The sequence below is a fragment of the Pleurodeles waltl genome, chromosome 5, assembly GCF_031143425.1.
Source record: "Pleurodeles waltl isolate 20211129_DDA chromosome 5, aPleWal1.hap1.20221129, whole genome shotgun sequence".
Taxonomy (NCBI): domain Eukaryota; kingdom Metazoa; phylum Chordata; class Amphibia; order Caudata; family Salamandridae; genus Pleurodeles; species Pleurodeles waltl.
The window spans coordinates 595,814,946-595,835,672 of NC_090444.1; the positions used below are offsets into that span (position 1 = coordinate 595,814,946).

General features: G+C 45.1%; 1 protein-coding gene across 1 annotated transcript in view; it reads left to right on the plus strand.

Annotated features, from left to right (window-relative positions):
• The window catches only part of TFB2M (transcription factor B2, mitochondrial), a 69,594-nt gene that overhangs the window by 2,346 nt on the left and 46,521 nt on the right, over positions 1 to 20,727 (plus strand). Inside the window, exon 2 of the mRNA XM_069234445.1 lies at positions 10,571 to 10,659. Coding sequence (XP_069090546.1) covers positions 10,571 to 10,659 — 89 coding nt within the window. The remainder of the gene's footprint in view (positions 1 to 10,570; positions 10,660 to 20,727) is intronic.

Here is a 20,727-nt window from a genome sequence, read left to right on the forward strand (position 1 = left end):
TATAGTAGCTAGAACCAAGCTGGTATTCGCAAAACATTTTAGATGCAGGCAATAGTCAGGGGTGGGTATTAATGTGTTCTTTGTTTATGTCTAGATTAGAGTGCCCTGCTCAGGAAAGCATGGCTTTTCTAGCTGTCCTGTAAAAAATAGAAGACAATTCGAAATTTGATCCCCTTCTGCACCAGAAACATCTAAGCATCTCAAAGAAAGAAGCCGCAGCAGCATGAAAGAATACCCACCGTGGAAGTACACTGTGATGCTGGTTGTCTAGTCAGTAATGTCTTCACCAAGCCCATGATTCAATATATGTTATACAGGCTCCCAGAACAGTACCAGACACTCTTAGAGGAGACCACAGACTGACTGTTCAGGAGGTATTAAGTCGAGGCCAGGGGCAATTCATCCTGTCTTTTCTTGTTATATAAACTGAAACAAGGACGGTTCATGTACTGAATTGCACACAAACTAAAATAACGTCAGTGGATGAGATTGAGGCCAGGGAAAGTAACATTGCTTCTCTTATGAATATTGTTACTTTCCACAGCCTTCTGACGCATCAAGTTACAAACTGCAGGAATTTGTGCCTGTGAAATGAGATAATGCATATATGCTCTGTCGGTGATTGACCCCAGTAATTGAAACCTGAATGTCACAATTGGATGATGGCAAGCGTTTGCAGAAAATTTGAGACAGAAAGGTCACCTCAGGGAGAATTGTGGTATTAGGCTTTATGAACAACTCAGAGTTAATTTCAGTAGGCCAGTTACAGAAGTGGTCAACACTTATTGCAACAGTTATTGTCCAGTCAGGACAGTCTATCCTCGAAAAAATGCTTATACATCAAAGTATTCTTGACAAAAATATTGTGTTCTAAGTATTGTTTATAAAAATATTGCTCTCTTTGTTCCACAGTATTCTGCTATCATAACTAAAATATACAGTTCGCTCTATCTGGGGCCAGAGAATATAAGTTTGTTTACCCTTTGCGTCTTTGTGGCGAAGTCCTCAAACTTCCACTTCAGTAATGTTTTTTTCATCAAAAAAAGCTGATTATGGCTTGATCTATTTGTAAAGAATCACGCAAGCAGTGTGATCTGGGGCCATACTCTGAATTTTTAATCTGGAGTGGTTAGCTTTTAAGATCTAGGACCTCAAACACCTAAATTGGTTTAATTATGTACACCATGGTGTAAGAGGAAACTTGGGTAGAACATGTGGAACGCAGTTTGCAGGTCACATCTTCTAGCAAAAAGAACCAAGGGCCTGTTGAAAAAAGCCAGAAGTAAAAACCTTTTTTTTTTTAAACATTCCTTATCTCTCTGCTGGAGACTAGAGGCTGTTCTAGCAATCCGTGTGGGCATTTTGAGAGGGCATGGGTGCAGTCATATGGGAGTTGATCATCTACAACTTCTTTTTAGTTTGTGGACTGCAGATGTGCTCTGGCCTTATTTTGTCCCCAAAAGACATCTCACAAACCCCAGTTGGAGAGGCTTAGGAGACAGAGTGGTTATGGAATAGGGCATGAAATAAGGGATAACTTGAATACAAGGTTACATAGAGAGCTTGCAAGACGATGGAAGGAGAGATGGGAAGAGTGGCGATTTTAGGACATTTACAAGAGAGGAAAGAGGGATGGAAAAGCTGATAGGATAAAAAAAAGAAAAATTACAGTAAACACCAAATTCACCAAGGCCCTGAAGATAATATGCTGTGTTTGTACCAGTATTCAGTCTCCATAAAAGATAGTATCCAAATGATGTGGTTAGTGATTCCCAAACCCTGGTTAGGTGTTTCCATAAGGACAGCATCCAGAGTAGAAGTCTATAAGACCACTGAGGCAAGTATTGTGCCTTTTTACAAAACACAACAGTGTTAAAAGGAAGCAACAGTCAGTGTCTTCCAGTGCATAACGTGATCGAAGCATGCCCTGACAGACGAACATGGAACACCTCTGCCATCCCTTGTATGACAGAGGTGAACACTCTTGGAGACGGTGGCGACCAACAGGTCACTCTTAGATACAGTTATGGCTCGGGGGCAGGGTGATTTACAGAAGGAGGCAACGTCCAGAGGAACAGACACACATGGATTCACTTGCGGCAGAGGGGTTACAGTGGGAGCTGATGTTGGTATATTAGTTCACAAGAGATGAGAGAGGTGTTAAAGAAGGAACCACTGATGGCTTAAAGGGAGGGAATAGAATGGATCTAAAGGTATGCTGATTAAAACAAAAAATGTAGACAGATGTAAGTGGGGTAGGTTAGGAGTTAAACACAGTTAGGAAAAGGTGATGAGTAAGATAGGGAACTACATGGATGGTAGACGGCAAGAGACTGGAGGTCACCAAGGCAGAGAAATGGGGTGGATGGTGATTTTACATCAGGAGTTTGAGAGAGGACAGAGGTGAGCATCCAAATGAGGGCAAAAGAAAGAAGAGTCTGTAAGTTGGCTAGAGATGTTTGAGCATTTAGATCCAAAGGAAGTGAAGGAAGGCGACTTGTATGAAGAAGAAGATAGAGCATGATGTTTAGAGTGGGCTCTAGACTGGAAAATAGACCAATGGCAGAAGGTTGAGACGGAGCAAGAAAAAGGAGATGAGTTGAGCAATGAATTAGAAAAATAACAGAGTGCTGAAACAACAAACAGGAGAAGGAATGGTCTGAGACACAGGTTGATGTGATTGGTATGTTAAGGAAGGCAGGTACTGTAGTTGGTACTTCTGGGATTTCTGCTGTAAGGTGCATAGCATAAGTACAATTTTACTTTGTCCTGCTGTCTCTATGGAGAGGTTTGTTAGTTCTTTCTGAGCTTTGCAGCTTGTAGCGTATTCACTTGCTTTGCGTGTGATTATTTTCTAACAGAGAAAAGTTTTTCCTGACTGTATGGGGGTAAAACATTAGCTATGTGATGCCATTTCAAGCTCTGCTCCCTTGCAAGGTGTAGCTGTTATAGAGAATCCAGGGCACTGGGAAAAGAAGGCCAACACAAAGGACAGACCTCTAGACAGAGAGAGGCATGTACAGCATTAAAACCACAAGTCTTGCTGTCGTGAAGCAACAGGGAGCCTCACCAACCTATCTACTCTGAGAAGGATTTCTTTGCACCCATTTACATTAGTATGTTCGCTTTCCTCTGTACACTTTTAAGAAGCCCATTTCTATGCGCTGTATAAACCAAGGATTAGGAATTCCCGTTGCCTGGCGCCTTGTTTGGGGTCAAGGGCAAGATGTTTTCATGTTTATTTTGTCCTTGGGACAAGTAGGCTCAACCCACTGCAGCACAAACACTTTGGCGTCCAGTTTACAGGTAATATGTGTGTCAGTATGTTGATGCTGGACCTCACTTTGTCTGACACCCTGTAAATTTTGTACTTCACAGGTGGACTGTCTCCTGTGTCAATGCTGTGGACACACAAGTGTGTGAGCCCAGGAGTGAGGGAGAACAGGGATGAGAACTGCTCCAGCAACTCATAGCAGTCTCCCTCCTGATCTAGAGTCAGAGAGATTAACACCCTTAACTGACCTATCATCTTCCTTGGCAGAGAGGAGGTCGGGGAGAGGTTCGCTCTCCTCTTCAATGTCTTCATCTGTCCCCAGAAGCATACTGACGTCAGTCCTCTCAAAACAAGGCTTCAGTCTGTTGTGGTGGAGAACCCTCAGGGGGGTTCTAGGGGTCTTGAGGTCCACTAAGTAAGTGGCCCCCCTTCCACTCCTTGATTTCAAATGGGCCAGTCCAGCATTCCTGGAGAGCTCTAGGCTCTACTGGCTCCATCACCCGTACTTTGTCTCCAGGTGAGAATTCTACCAGAGTGGCCTTCTGGTCATACCACTGCTTCATCACCTCTTGACTGGCCTCAAGGTTGCTCTTGGCCTGTTTCTAGAACGCTCTGTCTGGTTGCATAGGGCCAGCATGTAACTAACCGCATCCTGGGGAGGTTTCTTGGGAGCTTTCTCCCATCCCTCCTTAACTATGCTTAGTGGTCCCCTGACAGGGTAACCATAGAGAAGTTCAAAGGGGCTGAACCCCACCCCTTTCTGGGGCACCTCCCTATAAGCAAAGAGAAGGCATGGCAAGAGGATGTCCCACTCACCCTCATTCAAGGGCAATAAAAGTGGGTGACAAAAGCCTGGGAAAGGTATTGTCTTTCCCCCAAATGTCCTGCTTGCCCAGAGGTCTGCCTCCTCAGCAAGCTTCCTATGATCGTGAGCCAAGCCCAGTAGGAAGGCCTGGTAACACTGGGGGACCACCAGCACACATGCTGCCCCAGCGGTCGGTACCTTAGGCTCACTGTAGAGGAGATCAATCTCCCAATAAATGAGGTGAACGCCAGAGGCTTCACCTGCTGCTTGGGCTGAGACCTGTTGCCTCAGACCCTCAAGAGTGGGGCACTCCTTCTGCGCTTTGCAGAATTCCTCCCTGGTTGGCCCTCCCTCCTCTTGCAAGCCAGCTAGCTCAGACAGGTTACCCACATCAGCAATATCCTCCTCAGTTGGCTCAGGGACCGCCTCTTCTGGGACCCTGTCAACCACTGCGGGATATCTGGGGCCAGTTTCCAGCGTCCTTTGCCCTTCCTCTGTACAGCTGTTTGGGCCATTGTTCCAGGCTCCAGACGCCCTTGACTCCCTTTCCGGGCAGCCATGGACCAACATTCTCATCTGAATGGTCTTCTGTCCAGGCCCTCCGCGCCTTTTTGTATTCCTCCTTTCTGGAGGCACCCTGGGTAGGTACTCCCATCCCCTTGTAGAACCTCTTCAGCTGTTTAACAGTGTATGTCTCCAGCTTGGCTAGGTGAAAATCTTCAGCTCCTGCTTGAGACCCAGCCAGAGACATGTTTAATGAGTATTTAGTTTAAAATGTCAGGCAGAAAACAAATTTGCAGAAAAAGATAAATAATCAAGTTGACCTTCAACTGTGGGTAGGTAGTGTACATTTAGCTATTGTATGTCACTGCACAAATACAAGACCTATCACACCGCTGCCACCAATGTTAGACATGGGGTCTTTGGTTGGCAGTCAGGTTACCCCCTGTCCAAGCAAGGACCCTCACTCTAGTCAGGGTAAGTCACACACAATCCAAATTATCCTGTGCCCACCCTCTGGTAGCTTGGCACTGAGCAGCCAGGCTTAACTTAGAAGGCAGTGTATAAAGTATTTGTGCAATAAATCCTGCAATAACACAGTATAGCACCACAAAAATACACCACACAGTGTTTAGAAAAATATAGACTATTTATCTGGTTAAATGCAGGTCAGAACGATCAAGATTTGATAAGGACAAGGTAAAAATATCACTTCAGAGAATGATAAAAAGAGTCTTTAAAAAGAAACAAGTGTCTCTTGCAAGCACAAAGTACCTGGTTTGAATTCAAATTCTCCGCAAGGGTACGCAGAGGAGGAGATGCGTGGAAAACAGTGAGGTGTGCATCGATTTCTCTGGTGCACACAGACGATGCGTCAATAATGTTCCACGCAGGGAAGGCTTCGCGTCGATTTCCGGCAAGTGGACTTGGATTCTCTTCAGGTTGCGGGGGTTTCGGACACCCCCGGGATGATGCAGAGAAATCCTGGGCGTGGAGGACGAAGTCACAGGAGCTGCATCGATCCGGCGGGCGATGTGTGGAAATTTCTGTCTCACGGCAGGCACTGCGTCGATTCTTCTCGCAGGAAGTCAGACTGCGTTGTTCCGGCTGACTTCACGTCGATCTAGTAGGCCGCGCCTTGACGTTCCGGTCGCAACACTGGCATTGGTCTCCTTTTGGGGAGACGGGCTGCGTTGTTCCGGTTCGGCGTGCAGTGATTTTCTCACTACGATGCAGACTGTGTGTTGTTTCTGGCAGGCTGTGCGTCGAATTTGTGCAGCACAAGGAGTTCTTTGCAGGATGAAGTCTTTTTCGTCCTGAGACTTCAAGGAACTCTATCCAAACCCTTGGAGAGCACTTCTCAGCAGAGCCAGAGGGCAGCAGTCATTTGCAGAAAAGCAGTCTGGTGAGTCCTTCGGGCAGTCAGGCAGGTCTTCTTGGCAAGTTGCAGGTTCTGTTTCGGAGTTTCTTCACCAGTGCTATCTTGTCCAAAAGTTTCTGAGTTGGTAGGGTCAGATGCCCTGTTTAAACGCCCAAATGTGCCTTTGAAGTGGGGGAGACTTAAAAGAGTGGCTTAGAAGTGCACAAGGTCCTTTTTCAGTTCCATCCTGTCTGCCAGGGTCCCAGTAGGGGGTTTCGCAGGCCACTGTCCTTTCACATGTAAGTGTCAAGCCCTCCTCCCTTCCAGCCCAGGAAGACCAATTCAGTGTGCAGGTGTGACTGAGCATCCTGTGTTTGGGGTTGTCTGAGTGAAATGCACAAGGGAGCTGTCAAGTAACCTAGCCAGACGTGGATTGTAAGGCACAGAAAGATTTAAGTGCAGAGAAATGCTCACTTTCTAAAAGTGGCATTTCTAAAATTAGTAATATTAAATCCAACTTCACCAGTCAACAGGATTTTGTATTACCATTCTGGCCATACTAAATATGACCTTGTTACTTCTTCCAGATCAGAATCTACCACTCAAACAGTATATGAGGGTAGCCCTAATGTTAGCCTATGAAAGGAGCAGGCCTGACAGCAGTGTAAAAAATAATTTAGGAGTTTTACACTACCAGGAGATATAAACTGCACAGGTACATGTCCTGCCTTTTATCTACATAGCACCCTGCCCTAGGAGTTACTAGGGCCTACTTAATGGGTGACGTATATGTAGAAAAAGGGGAGTTTAAGGCTTGGCAAGTACTTTTAAATGCCAAGTCAAAGTGGCAGTGAAACTGCCCTGATGCATGGTTAAGAGGCTACTTATGTGGGTGGCACAATCAGTGCTGCTGGCCCACTATTAGCATTTACTCCACAGGCCCTGGGCCCACGTAGTGCACTTTACTGGGGGTCTTACAAGTAGATTAAATAAGTCAATTGAGTATGAACCAATGTCACCATATTTTAAGGGAGAGAGCATATGCTCTTTAGCACTGGTTAGCAGGGGTAAAGTGAGCTGAGTCCTAAAACCAGCAAAAACAATGTCCAGAATGTGGAGGGAGGCAGGAAAAAGTTAGGGGTGACCATCCTAAGGCTGTCAGGTCATGAATTCACAAGAATTTACAGAAATAGACCAGGAAAATGGTACCCCCCAAAATATTTGTGAACTGTATTTTAGCACAAGCAAATATGCATGTGTAGATTTGCTCATGAGAGAATCTATTGAGCGTTTACTCAGTCACTTTCCCTCCAACTACTTTTTTCCCCAACCCTGGAAGAACTTCTACTTCTGCCGTTGTCAGGAATACATTTCCAACCTTTCTCAGAATGGGAAACAATTAGAGAAGAGCTGGTGAAAATCCCTAAAACATGTAAGTGTTAGTAGGTTTGCACAGACTCAAAGGCATTCCATCCCTGGAACTATTGCTTACTGCTTCTTCCAGCCCTAGTATGTAGATCTGTGGAAAGGTGGCAAAATAAGGAAATTGCTATAGTAGGGTTTGAAATTGCTAGTATTCAAGCCCTACTATAGCATTAGCCCTGGCATAACCAGAGAGGCTGTTATCAGAGCTCTTCAATAATGAGATTGCTGGCATAATTTGCCACCACACGTCATGGCACCAAAGGGAAACGTAGATTTGTTTACAGGACAAGTAGATTTAGGAAGCAACGTATCCCATTAACAAGTAGATATTTGATTACATTCCACACCCATGTTACTGTAGTCTTCCACAAATCCTCGCTTTCTGTAAAAGTACTTAAGATTTTGTTCCTATCTTGTCACATTTGTGGTATATTCAAAGACCGAGGTCAACTATTCAGCTCTGTCTTTGAAGGAGCTTGGTGTTTATTTTTCTTTTACTGACTTCAGGGTGAGAGGATTTATCTGACAATATTGGGGTGTGAAAGAAAAGGTTTTTTTCTAGCACACAACAGTTAAATGTGTGTAAAAAGCTGTGCATATATTTCAGAATATGTCAGAATTAGGAAAGCACAAATGAAGTACATTCTTTGTAATTCTGAAGTGTGTCGGCAACAAATATTTTAATATGATCAATACATTGGTGATACTTTTTCCACACATTATAGCTTGTGAACTGTATAGTTTGTCAGTAACACTGTATGTCTGTGCAAATCTAATGGTCATTTAAATTGAAAATGTGGTGTCTGTAATGACTACACACTACCACACAAGGCATTCTCCACTCTACGCCCCTCCACTTTACGCCCCACCACTCTAAGGGCCAGATGTATCAAAGGGTTTCATCCATTCTGTGCCTATGGGAAAATGTGTTTATACATATGGCCCTAAGCCACTAACTTTTAGCCTTGTTAAGCAGCAGTCACACTGGTGTACAACATGGCTAAAGCACATTGGCAAAGCCAATAGCTCTTGCATAGGCAAGAGCTATTGGCTTTGTCAATGCTTGTTCTGGTCAGCCGTGGCTTTTTAACCCTTCAAGGTAAGGGCCATTTGTCACCTGACTTTTCTGACCACGACCCCTCTGCTTCTGATGCACAGAACAAGTGGAGGTCCTTCCAGTTGAAGTCATAATCCTCTCCTAGACCCAGAACTGTATGCTTGTGTCTCCTGAAGACAGTTCTGCACACTTAACACAGTTCATATGGAGTAATTTCATTGAAATATATTGTAATCTCTCATCGTTGTTATGTATTTTAATTTGGTTTTCACTGAAGGGACCATTTCAGGTTAAAGTACTCTACTAGGGAAAATGTAAATGTTCCATCCCTTTTTTTTCTTGGTAGAACTAGACCTAATAGATATCCAATTCATTGCTAACCTCGATAGTTGTCAATGTCACAAAATCATAATGAATTAATTCATTTTTTTGGAACACTGGTTCACAGAAATTGAGAGGTATTTGATAATTTACATCTTTAAAGCTTCAAAGGTTTCTTAGTTCTTAGAGGAAATTAGACTCCCAGATTCTTGTGAGAAGGTTTGAGTCAATTTGGCAACTGCATTTGATATTAATGTTTTTTATTTTATTAGTTCTACTGTTATATGTTATTGTTATCATTGTTTATTTAGATATTTGATGTCAGTATTGTATGTTTTTATTTGTATGTGATGTTCTAATTCTATTATTTAGTTTGTTATAAATAACACAGAAAACCTGAGAAACATGTATATACAATTAATCTAAATCATTGTGCGATCAGATATTCAACAAAAACTAGCCTGACGTCCGCACCTACCATAGGACATTCCTGCCCCAGAGCCTCCATTATCAAATCACCATCAAGTGCTTACTTTCCTGACCTTCTTTCATAATGAGAGTTTGATTGAGATTTTACCTTTGGGCTTTGCTAAATGGTGCTTATCGGCTAGTTTGCTTTGTGAATATCTGATACAGGATAGCAAGTGGAGGTATGCGGGGTACTGCATTCTTTGGATATCTATTTCCCCACCATGGGTGCCAACAGAAGTGGTCATGATCAGTGTTTTCTAGCTTTCATTAAGGCCATCAGCCATTTTCTGAATGACCTGTTGTTCTTTACTTTCCCTTGAGATTCTTACTGTCTGATGTGATCTCATTCTTGTCCTAACCTGCATTGTGCGAAAGGTATTCAAACAGATTGTCTCCTGCTATTCAAAGTTGCTTTGATAGAATGCTGTGTCATTGTGCCAGCAGATTACATAGATGAGCAAAAATCCTTGTGTTCCAGTGAAGCAAACACAGTTTTCTCTGTAACAGAGTACTCATTATTACTAACCACACCTTTGATCTAAAAGCGTTGGCTGAATTTTCTCTAAATGGGAGAGATTGCTCTCCCAGCAGTTTTCATTCACCTTTACTCTTGCACAGTATCAAAGTCTGATGAGCTCTTCTTTCCAGTGTGTTGAACCCTTTTTTTGGCCATTATATCCTTGCATCTAATGACTTGGTTCTAGGAAAACCTTCTTGTGAAAACCACTGTGTGGACAAAGATACTTCCACTGTGCTGACAGCTTTGCCATTCTGCTGTTTCCTTGAAGTTTTTGGCATCCTCATTTTCCACCAAGTGTACTGAACCTGTGTTATCTCATTGGAAGTGTGCATGTGTTTTTGTATTTCTTAACCAGTAGCTACAAGAGTCTACTGGACTAGGGGTTCAACCAAAGTGTGCCCTTGACAGTCCCCTTAACGGTTTATCAGCACTTTTGATGCGCTATAGAAGGACACCATTATCCTACTGGTGATGCTGCTACTCCTCTTTCTAAGGCTCTCTCCTATTACCAATATCTCCCCTTCTGCCCTACCTCCATCAGTCACATTGCATAAATTGACTCATTTGTTTAATTAACTGCCGAAGGTGCTGGCCTGAGAAATGGAATGGGTGTGTACATGTATTTGAATATGTGGTGCCAGATGTAGAGGCTTCGGTTTTACCTGCTTTTAAGAATATGTTTCTGGTCCCTCTATATGGCTACATGCTCATTGTTTGAGAATAGGAGAGAGCAGTGAACCGAGTTACCATAAGGGTAGCATTATTCATTTTTTTCAGATAGTTTAACCTTTTGCTCATTAATATAATTATATTTTTAAATATATTTTCCTTTCCAGGCCCTGGAATTTTAACACAGACGTTACTTGATGCAGGAGCCAGGGTTGTGGCGCTTGAGCGTGATAAAGTGTTTCTTCCAGATTTGAAGGTATTTATAAATACTTATATTTACCAAGCAGGAACATCATAAGTAGGACATCTTGGTACCTGCAACCTCAATTGTGTAGCAGTTGTTGAAAACAATGAGTTTTAGAATGTGCTTTCCTTTGCATATAATATTTTTATGACTCTTTTGTAAAAAAAAAAAAAAAAAAAATACAAAAAAAGTTTACTTGCTTGCTTAGGTTTCAAAGATGTTACTAGTTAAGGAGCTCAAAACTATTAAAGTTTGGCTGCTACACTGTACCACCACAATAAATGTAATCTGCAATTGGTTTTATTGGGATTTTCACAAAAGTACAATTGAATCATCAAGTATCTTAAACTTAACCTGGCCCTCCTTCGCCCTCCACTGCGCTTTCCCCTTCCTATGCCTGAATTAAAGGTTGTGGTAAAGTCTTTATTATATTGCTACCTCACACCCGTATGTGGGACATTCCTAACTGGCCTTTTAAAGCAGGAAACATCCAACATTTCAGACGGAGCCATCAAATCCTCCACATGCAATACATCCTGTCTTTACAATTTATCTGCCAACATATTTAAAACTCAACATTGTATGGGACAGGCCTTGTCCTTCAGGACCCTTAGTGGTAGTGCAGGACTGGGCTGTGCACCTTCCAAAACATCTGTTCATTTCTCCCAGCCTTTGCAGCACCTTCCACATTCTCAGCAGATACCAGACCCCTTCGTATTCCAAGGGACCTGGTAGCTCTAAGGATCTAACTGGATAGCAACATCTGCTTTGCTTGAAGGCATATCTATACCAAATTCTTGACCCTTGCAGACTTCGGATGATTAACTTAAAGCATTGATCCTTTAATGACTGCAGTAGCATCTCTCTCAATTTCACCCAGCTCATGTCTGCTCCCAAAAAGAAACAAATGGAAAGGCAGTGCCTCCAAAATGAGTGGTATTGTTCCCTCTCACCCAACACCCGCCCAACAGAGAATCTTTCCATCTTTTGAGGGTATATGACTGGGGTGAGATGCCATCCATATATATACATAACACTAAGTATACTTCAGAGGTGTGGAATTTCTACAGCCCAACGCCCAGGACATATTGTTTGGGGTCAAGGGCAAGTTTTCATGTTTATTTTGTCCTTGGGACAAGTAGGCCCAACCTCCTGCAGTGAAAACGCTTTGACTGCCAGCTTACAGGAAAGGGAACTGTCGGCAGTGGAGGTGATATTTGTGTCCATATCTTAATGATGTTCACACTTGTATTTATGGTTCATTAATGCAAAGTCTTTTTTTTTAGGGTGAGCACTCTAAGTAAATGTTGTAATGTCACACTGACAGTGGTTCCAGTAAAAAAAAAAATGAAAAAATGTGTGCACACGTTTAAAGTGTTTAATAATCTGGAGCTACGTATAATGCTACCAGAATGCTCTCTGATTAGATTCAAATGTTTGCAGGAACTTGTGTGAGAAAGTAGCCTCTTTCTAGCCTTGTTACCCCCACTTTTAGCCTGTTTATGAGTGTATGTCAGGGTGTTTTCACTGTCTCACTGGGATCCTGCTAGCCAGGGCCCAGTGCTCATAGTGAAAACCCTATGTTTTCAGTATGTTTGTTATGTGTCACTGGGACCCTGCTAGTCAGGACCCCAGTGCTCATAAGTTTTGGCCTATATGTATGTGTTCCCTGTGTGATGCCTAACTGTCTCACTGAGGCTCTGCTATCCAGAACCTCAGTGGTTATGCTCTCTCATTTCTTTACAAATTGTCACTAACAGGCTAGTGACCAATTTCACCAATTTACATTGGCATACTGGAACACCCTTATAATTCCCTAGTATATGGTACTGAGGTACCCAGGGTATTGGGGTTCCAGGAGATCCCTATGGGCTGCAGCATTTCTTGTGCCACCCATGGGGAGATCTGACAATTCTTACACAGGCCTGCCAGTGCAGCCTGAGTGAAATAACGTCCACGTTATTTCACAGCCATATACCACTGCACTTAAGTAACTTATAAGTCACCTATATGTCTAACCTTTACCTGGTAAAGGTTGGGTGCTAAGTTACTTAGTGTGTGGGCACCCTGGCACTAGCCAAGGTGCTCCCACATTGTTTAGGGCAAATTCCCCGGACTTTGTGAGTGTGGGGACACCATTACACGCGTGCACTATACATATGTCACGACATATGTATAGCGTCACAATGGTAACTCCGAACATGGCCATGTAACATGTCTAGGATCATGGAATTGTCACCCCAATGCCATTCTGGCATTGGGGAGACAATTCCATGATCCCCCGAGTCTCTAGCTCAGACCCGGGTACTGCCAAACTACCTTTCCCGGGGTTTCACTGCAGCTGCTGCTGCTGCCAACCCCTCAGACAGGTTTCTGCCCTCCTGGGGTCCAGCCAGGCTTGGCCCAGGAAGGCAGAACAAAGGACTTCCTCAGAGAGAGGGTGTTACACCCTCTCCCTTTGGAAAAAGGTGTCAGGGCTGGGGAGGAGTAGCCTCCCCAGCCTCTGGAAATGCTTTGATGGGCACAGATGGTGCCCATCTCTGCATAAGCCAGTCTGCACCGGTTCAGGGATCCCTCAGCCCCGCTCTGGCTCGAAACTGGACAAAGGAAAGGGGAGTGACCACTCCCCTGACCTGCACCTCCCATGGGAGGTGCCCAGAGCTCCTCCAGTGTGCTCCAGACCTCTGCCATCTTGGAAACAGAGGTGCTGCTGGCACACTGGACTGATCTGAGAGGCCAGTGCCAGCAGGTGACGTCAGAGACTCCTTATGATAGACTCCTTCAGGTGTTGCTAGCCTATCCTCTCTCCTAAGTAGCCAAACCTCCTTTTCTGGCTATTTAGGGTCTCTGCTTTGGGGAATTCCTTAGATAACGAATGCAAGAGCTCATCAGAGTTCCTCTGCATCTCTCTATTCACCTTCTGCCAAGGAATCGACTGCTGATCGCGCTGGAAGCCTGCAAAACTGCAACAAAGTAGCAACGACGACTACTGCGACCTTGTAACGCTGATCCTGCCGCCTTCTCGACTGTTTTCCTGGTGGTGCATGCTGTGGGGGTAGTCTGCCTCCTCTCTGCACTGCATCACCGGTCCTCTGGGTCTCCTCTCAGCACGACGAGCGAGGTCCCTTGAACTCAGCAACTCTGTCCAAGTGACTCCCACAGTCCAGTGACTCTTCAGTCCAAGTTTGGTGGAGGTAAGTCCTTGCCTCCCCACGCTAGACTGCATTGCTAGGAACCGCGTGTTTTGCAGCTACTCCGGCTCCTGTGCACTCTTCCGGGATTTACTTTGTGCACAGCCAAGCCTGGGTCCCCGGCACTCTAACCTGCATTGCACGACCTCCTGAGTTGTACTCCGGCTTCGTGGGACCCTCTTGTGCAACTTCGGGTGAGCTCCACAGCAGCATCCAAAAACCCTAACCGCGACCTTTGCAGCTAGCAAGGCTTGTTGGCGGTCTTTCTGCATGAAAACACCTCTGCACGACTCTTCACGGCGCGGGACACCCATCCTCCAAAGGGGAAGTTTCTAGCCCTTGTCGTTCTTGCAGAATCCACAGCTTCTACCATCTGGTGGCAGCTTCTTTGCACCCACAGCTGGCATTTCCTGGGCATCTGCCCACTCCCGACTTGATCGTGACTTTTGGACTTGGTCCCCTTGTTCCACAGGTACTCTCGTCTGGAAATCCATTGTTGTTGCATTGCTGGTGTTGGTCTTTCCTGCAGAATTCCCCTTTCACGACTTCTGTGCTCTTTGGGGAACTTAGGTGCACTTTGCACCCACTTTTCAGGGTCTTGGGGTGGGCTATTTTTCTAACCCCACTGTTTTCTTACAGTCCCAGAGACCCTCTACAAGGTCACATAGGTTTGGGGTCCATTCGTGGTTCGCATTCCACTTCTACAGTATATGGTTTGTGTTGCCCCTATCCCTATGTGCCCCCATTGCATTCTATTGTGACTATACATTGTTTGCACTGTTTTCTATTTCTATTACTGCATATTTTGGTATTGTGTACATATATCTTGTGCATATTTGCTATCCTCATACTGAGGGTACTCACTGAGATACTTTGGCATATTGTCATAAAAATAAAGTACCTTTATTTTTAGTATATCTGTGTAATGTGTTTTCTTATGATGTTGTGCAAGTGACACTAGTGGTACTGTAGGAGCTTCACTCGTCTCCTAGTTCAGCCTAAGCTGCTCTGCTAAGCTACCTTTTCTATCAGCCTAAGCTGCTAGACACCCCTCTACACTAATAAGGGATACCTGGGCCTGGTGCAAGGTGTAAGTACCTCTTGGTACCCACTACAAGCCAGTCTAGCCTCCTACAACTTGTAAGCAAGATTAATGATTCTTTGCTTTAAAAATGAAACGTTCAGGAAAAAAATGTTTTTCTAAATTACTGTGAAATTTTAGGTGCTCTTTCTTTGAAGCATCCTTTTATAAAATGTGTTGATGCATGCTAGTACTTTCAAATACTATTCATAATGGAAAATCAGTGTAACTGTTTTCAATAAGTTTATGGGAAACATGAAAATAAACAAACTCTGGCAAAGCGAACCGATCCAACATTGGTGGTCAGTATTTTGGTTTTGTCAGTGCATGTCTTCTTTTGACATGACTTTTGTAAGACTTTATTGTTGAGGGAGCTGCCAGGCCCTCACCATTGTAACAAAAATTGGCAAAAAACTAAAATGATGATACTGAACAAAACAACTCTGTGTGCCAATATACTCTTTGTGGAAGAGTAGAATGCTATCACTCACAATAAAGCCAGTCGATAGATAGATAGAGCAATAGAATTTTAATAAAAACAAAATGTCTTGGTTACCTTCAGACCTAATTAGGGGCCCAATTCTTAAAGAAAGTCACAAAAGTGTACCCATGGTATATTTATGTGGATTACTGGCTTTAATAAATTAGCAAAAATGTACAGGAGTAGACCAGGAATCTGTACTACTAGAAAATATTTGTGAACTGTATTTAAGCTTGAGCAATTAGGTTTGTGTAGATTTGTTCATGCGCAAATCTATTGAGCATTTACAAGTTCACTTTTTTCCTAGTCCTTGAAGAACTTTACTTCTGCCCTTGTCAGGAGTACATTTCCAGGCTTTCTTAGAATGGAGAAAGATTAGAGAAGAGCTAGTGAAAATTAATAAAACGTGGCCACAGTAGTTCCTGGCACTTAACAAAACTACTTTGTGCCGATATGCTCCTTGTGAAAGAGCAGATTTATATTATTGTAATGCAATGTAGCATGGATTTGTAGTGTGTTGAACTTGTCACCAGTGAGGGTATCCAGGTACTGAGTAGGAGCGGGTCCTGCAAGAAGGATCAATCAGTGAAGTCAGCCGTTAGAAATAGAATTATAATAAAACGTTTTGGTTAACACCATACCTAATTGGGGATCCAATTCTTAAAGAAAGTCACAAAAATACACCCATGATATATGTCTTTGCATTAGTGTAGATTAGCGCATTTCATGAATTTACAGAAATTCACAGAAGTAGATCAGGAAATCTAATCCCTTAAAAATAGTGGTGAACTATATTTTAGCAAGAGCAAATATGCAGGTGTAGATTTGCTCATGCGGAGAGTTGTTGAGCGTTTAGAAATTCACTTTCCCTTTTACCACTTTTTTCCTAACCCTGGGAGAAGTTTTACTTCTGACCCTGGTCAGGAGTAATTTTCGAAGTTTTCTCAGTATGGGAAATGATATGGGAAAACTGATGAGAAACCTTAAAACATGCAAGTTTGTAGGTTTGCTTAGACTCAAAAAGGGCATTCCACCCCTTGAACTATTGCTTACTGCTACCCCCAGCCCCAGTATGTAGATCTGCAGAAAGGTGGCAAAGTAAGGAAAATATTTGTATTCAAGCCGTACTATAGTATTAGCCCTGGGAGAATCATGGAGGCTATTTTTAGAGCTCTCATATAATGAGATGACTGCCATAAATTGTCACCCCAATGAGATTACTAACATAACTTGTTGTTGCACTATATTGCACCAAAGGGACAAATAGATTTTTCTTTTTACTAGCCAAGTAGATTTATGAAGCAAACTGTCTCAGATATTTAATAAATTCCACATCCCTGACATATGTTAGAGTGACGCCACCAAGAGAATCTGCAAGCAGGGTTGTCGCGTCGGTTCTCATTATAGGAATGAGGCTACTGGATTTGAGCAGTAGAATCGCCTGGATTGCGGGTACGAAGTACAATGCCACACCAGGTGACACCTGTCGGCCTAATCCAGGTTTTCCAGCTAATTATCAGCGCTGCATCTCTGGCTGAGATGATTGTGGCAATCGTCCACATGGCAAGATAGACTCCTCAGGGAATCGTGGTAAATCGGATCGCATCCCTTTCTCTTAGTTACCAAAGGTTTCACTCAGGCAAAGACAACAGAGGCAGAATATAATTCAATAAGCATTTATTGAAATAACTGCACCTTACATAGAAGCATTTGTATAGCAATAACTAGAATGATAAAACACAATAAAAGCAAGCATGTGACTAGAAGTGTAAAACACAAAAACGGTCCTTGTCATTGGAGCATTGCCTCTGTGCCTGGAAGATAAATATGCATGTGCTCATTGCCTCTCTAATAACATGTTTTGCAATGGTCACAGCCTCAAGCCGTCTTGTTTTCTTTTGAGACCAGACAGCTTTAGTAATTATATATTTGTGCATCAGTGAGTTTGTATGGAAGGTATTCTATCTATTTACAAAGATTAGATTTTTAGGGTCTCACAATATATAGGTCCACAACACTGCTTTACAGTACCCTATATGCCTCATTGTATCACAGTTTAATTCAGCAGGTCACTGAAAGGCGCCTTGCACTTTAGAATTGTATGGTTGGGTTGTAAGGGTATTTTTGTGATTCAGCCTTTTGTTGTGTGGAAGAAGTGTCCTACTGTTCTCAGTTTCCAACATTCTAACTGCATTTAAGATTGAGGCTTGGGGGCGTGGCATGGCCCGCTGTGAGGCCTAAAGAGAAGCCTTGCGCTTTTCCTTGGCGAGGGGGGGAGGTATGGGGGGGAGGGGTATGGGGAGGGTTGTGGTTGGCAGGGGGTTGTGGTTGGCAGGCGACCCTCCCCACTTTTTCTGGCAGCCTATTTTTGGAGCCCCGCCTGGCACCCCCGGGGCGGACCGCCTAATGTGGCCCCTATAGGTGGCACATGTGGCCGGCAGCACAGAGAGGTGACAGTGCTGGCTGCGGCTGGGCCCATTGGGGCGGCAGTTGCACCGGTGGGGCCTGCTGCTGCAGGCCGGGGCCCAGCCGGGATGGCTTGTTGAGGGATCCGTCTGAGGCACCCCCACCTCCCCCAAAATCCCTGGTGGTATTTTTTGAGGCCCTGGCTGATTCCTTGGAAGTGGGCTGCTGGTTGCGACCTTCTGGTTAGACACCTACAACTGGTGACACTTGACTGTGGCTGTGGCTTTGGTGGTCGTGGCTGGGACAGGGCAGCGCCTGCATTGGAGGACTTCAGCACTGGGGTCTGGAAGCCATCCGGCCTACTTTCATCTGTGAGGTGCTGTGTTACACTGGACTCTGCTGGTGAAGGGGCTTGGTCCTGGTCGCCTGTTGGTGCCCCCTGTCCTCCTGCTGGCCTGGTTGGCTGCCTGTGCTGGCGCGCTCGGAGGTGCTCGCTGGACCCGTGCGACACGTACTGCTCGCCATGGGTAAGGCAGACCAAAAGCAGCCTAAACTCACCTTTGAGGGTAAGAAGACCACCACCGTGGCAGGTCGGACGTCTGACGACCCGCCTCAGGAAGAGGATGTCTCTGTGAAAGCGATGTTTGCAGATCTCAAGCACAGCCTGGCTAGCATTGATGGAAAGTTGGATCACCTGACTGAACAGATGGACCGTCTGAAAGAAAGGGTGGATGTCTATGCCACCCGGCTTGACCATGTGGAGTCATGCACATCGGATTTAGAGGATGGTCATCATGAAGATGGTGAGAAGCTGCAGCGGATGGAGTGGCTGTTAGAACTTATCCTCAATAAAAACGAGGACCTTAAAGCCCGCTCCCACCACAATAATGTGTGTATTTTAGGTCTGCCGGACTTGATGGCTATGGGCCACATGGAGGACTACATGGAGAATGATTTGCCTCGCTATTCTCTGGTGAACTTTCTCAGGTGCGGGTGGTGGAGCGGGCACACCGGTCGCTAGGCCCATGGCCTCCGCCAGGGGCACTGGCAAATCCCATCAATGTGCGCCTCTTGAACTGCCAAGACAGAGACACCATACTCCGGTTGGCTCGCGAACGGCGACCTGTGATTTACAATAACAGGATTACACTCCTGGGGTGCAGGCTGCTCACAAAGTGTTTCTTCCAGTTAAGCACACTTTGAGTCAAACGGATGCCAAGTTTTCCCTGCCAAGCTGCGCGTATAGCATGAGGGCAAATTGCACTTCTTTACAGACCCAAAGATGGCCGCCAGGTATGTCAAGACTATCCCTAAAAGGGTGCCCCTGGCCGATGTGCGGGCTGGGAGGGGTGGGGCAGAGGCCCCTGTTGACAGCGATACTGATTGACCTTGGCTCTGTTGCTGCGGTCTGTGGTGCCCCCTCGCAGAGGTGATGGATTTATCTTGATTGTCCTACGAACCTCGGACTGTTGATCCCGATCTTTCTACGTTATCTTGATGCTCCCTTGGATGAGTCCTCTTCAAATGAGCATTGTGTTGTCCTGGGTTCTGTGTGAGTGTGAGGGTCAGTTCTCCGGCCAGGCCCGATAGGGAGGGCCAGCATGGGTGGGGTGTGGAAATGCTGGTTTAAAGTGTTGTCTGTTCCACCCTTTCCTTTGTCTTTTCTTTCCTCTCTCTTTAGCAGCTGCTGCGTAGTGTGGACTGATTGTGACATGAGTGCTTCTAGATGGCTGTCGGGCAGAGACTACTTGTGCCACAGTCTCACTTGGAATGTCAGAGGGCTAAATGATGGCCGCAAGATGCGCTGGGTGTCGGTCTTTGTGCCGCGAAATGCGATTGATATCTGCATGGTGCAGGAGACCCATTTGCATAAGGGCACAAGAGCGCGAGTGAAAGCTGGCTGGATAGGCGAGAATCACATAGCGATGTTCTCGGGTTATGCACGAGTGGTGGGGATTTTGATTAGGAAGTGCTTGCCATGGCGCACTGGTGATGTAGTGATTGACCCAGGTGGAAGATACGTCCTGCTCAGGGGCACCTTATGCCCTGTTTGATATCTCTTTACGGGCCTAATGCTGATGACCCAGAGTCATTTGGGGAAGTTTGGCGTTTGATTGGCTCGTTGGGCCAGGGCTCTATTTTGTAGGGTGGTGATTTCAATGTAGTCTTGGACTTAGTGGCAGTTTGCGAGAGTAAGGCCAGACCTCAGCATACGGCGGCTGCAAGGGTGCTTACGCATATCATGGCGGAGGGCGCTTTGGTGGATTTGTGGAGGGTCCGACATGGTGAAGACAGACGTGGTACATGCGCTAATTATGTGCATGGCATCTGGTCTAGATTAGATAGGTGGCTTGGCACCAAGGATGTGGAGCTACGGACGACGTCCATTGAACATATACCTCGTACTCTTTTGGATCATTCTCCGGTTTTGCTGGAATTGTGGTGCGCTGAGGGAACATGTTTTTCGGGACGAGGTTCGCACAGCGATTGAGGATTACTTCCGGATTAACCAGGGCTTGGTGTCGTCCGTGGGTACTCGCCACGAAGCCTCTAAAGTTGTGATCTGTGGTGTCTGTGTGGCTTAGCAACATAGCGTGTTGAAGGCCATCTGGTGCGAATTGTCAAAGTTGGAGGTGTGCTTGGTAGAGTTGGAGAGACACGGGAAGCTGCAATGCGCGAGGTGTGCTTTCTAGGCAAGGAGGCGAGGGCGAGCAGGCTGGGCGGACGTTGGCATCTATGCTCTGCAGGCTGTGGGCTGGGAATTATATTGCTGAGCTGACAGACTCGACTGGGATCCTTCGGTCGGGTGCCACGGAGGTTCACTGTGTCATGTCTGACTTCTACTCCGATTTACACGCGGAGCTTCCAAGTGTGAGTGGGGTGGAAACTGATGCCTACTTTGACAAGTTTAGCCTGCTCTG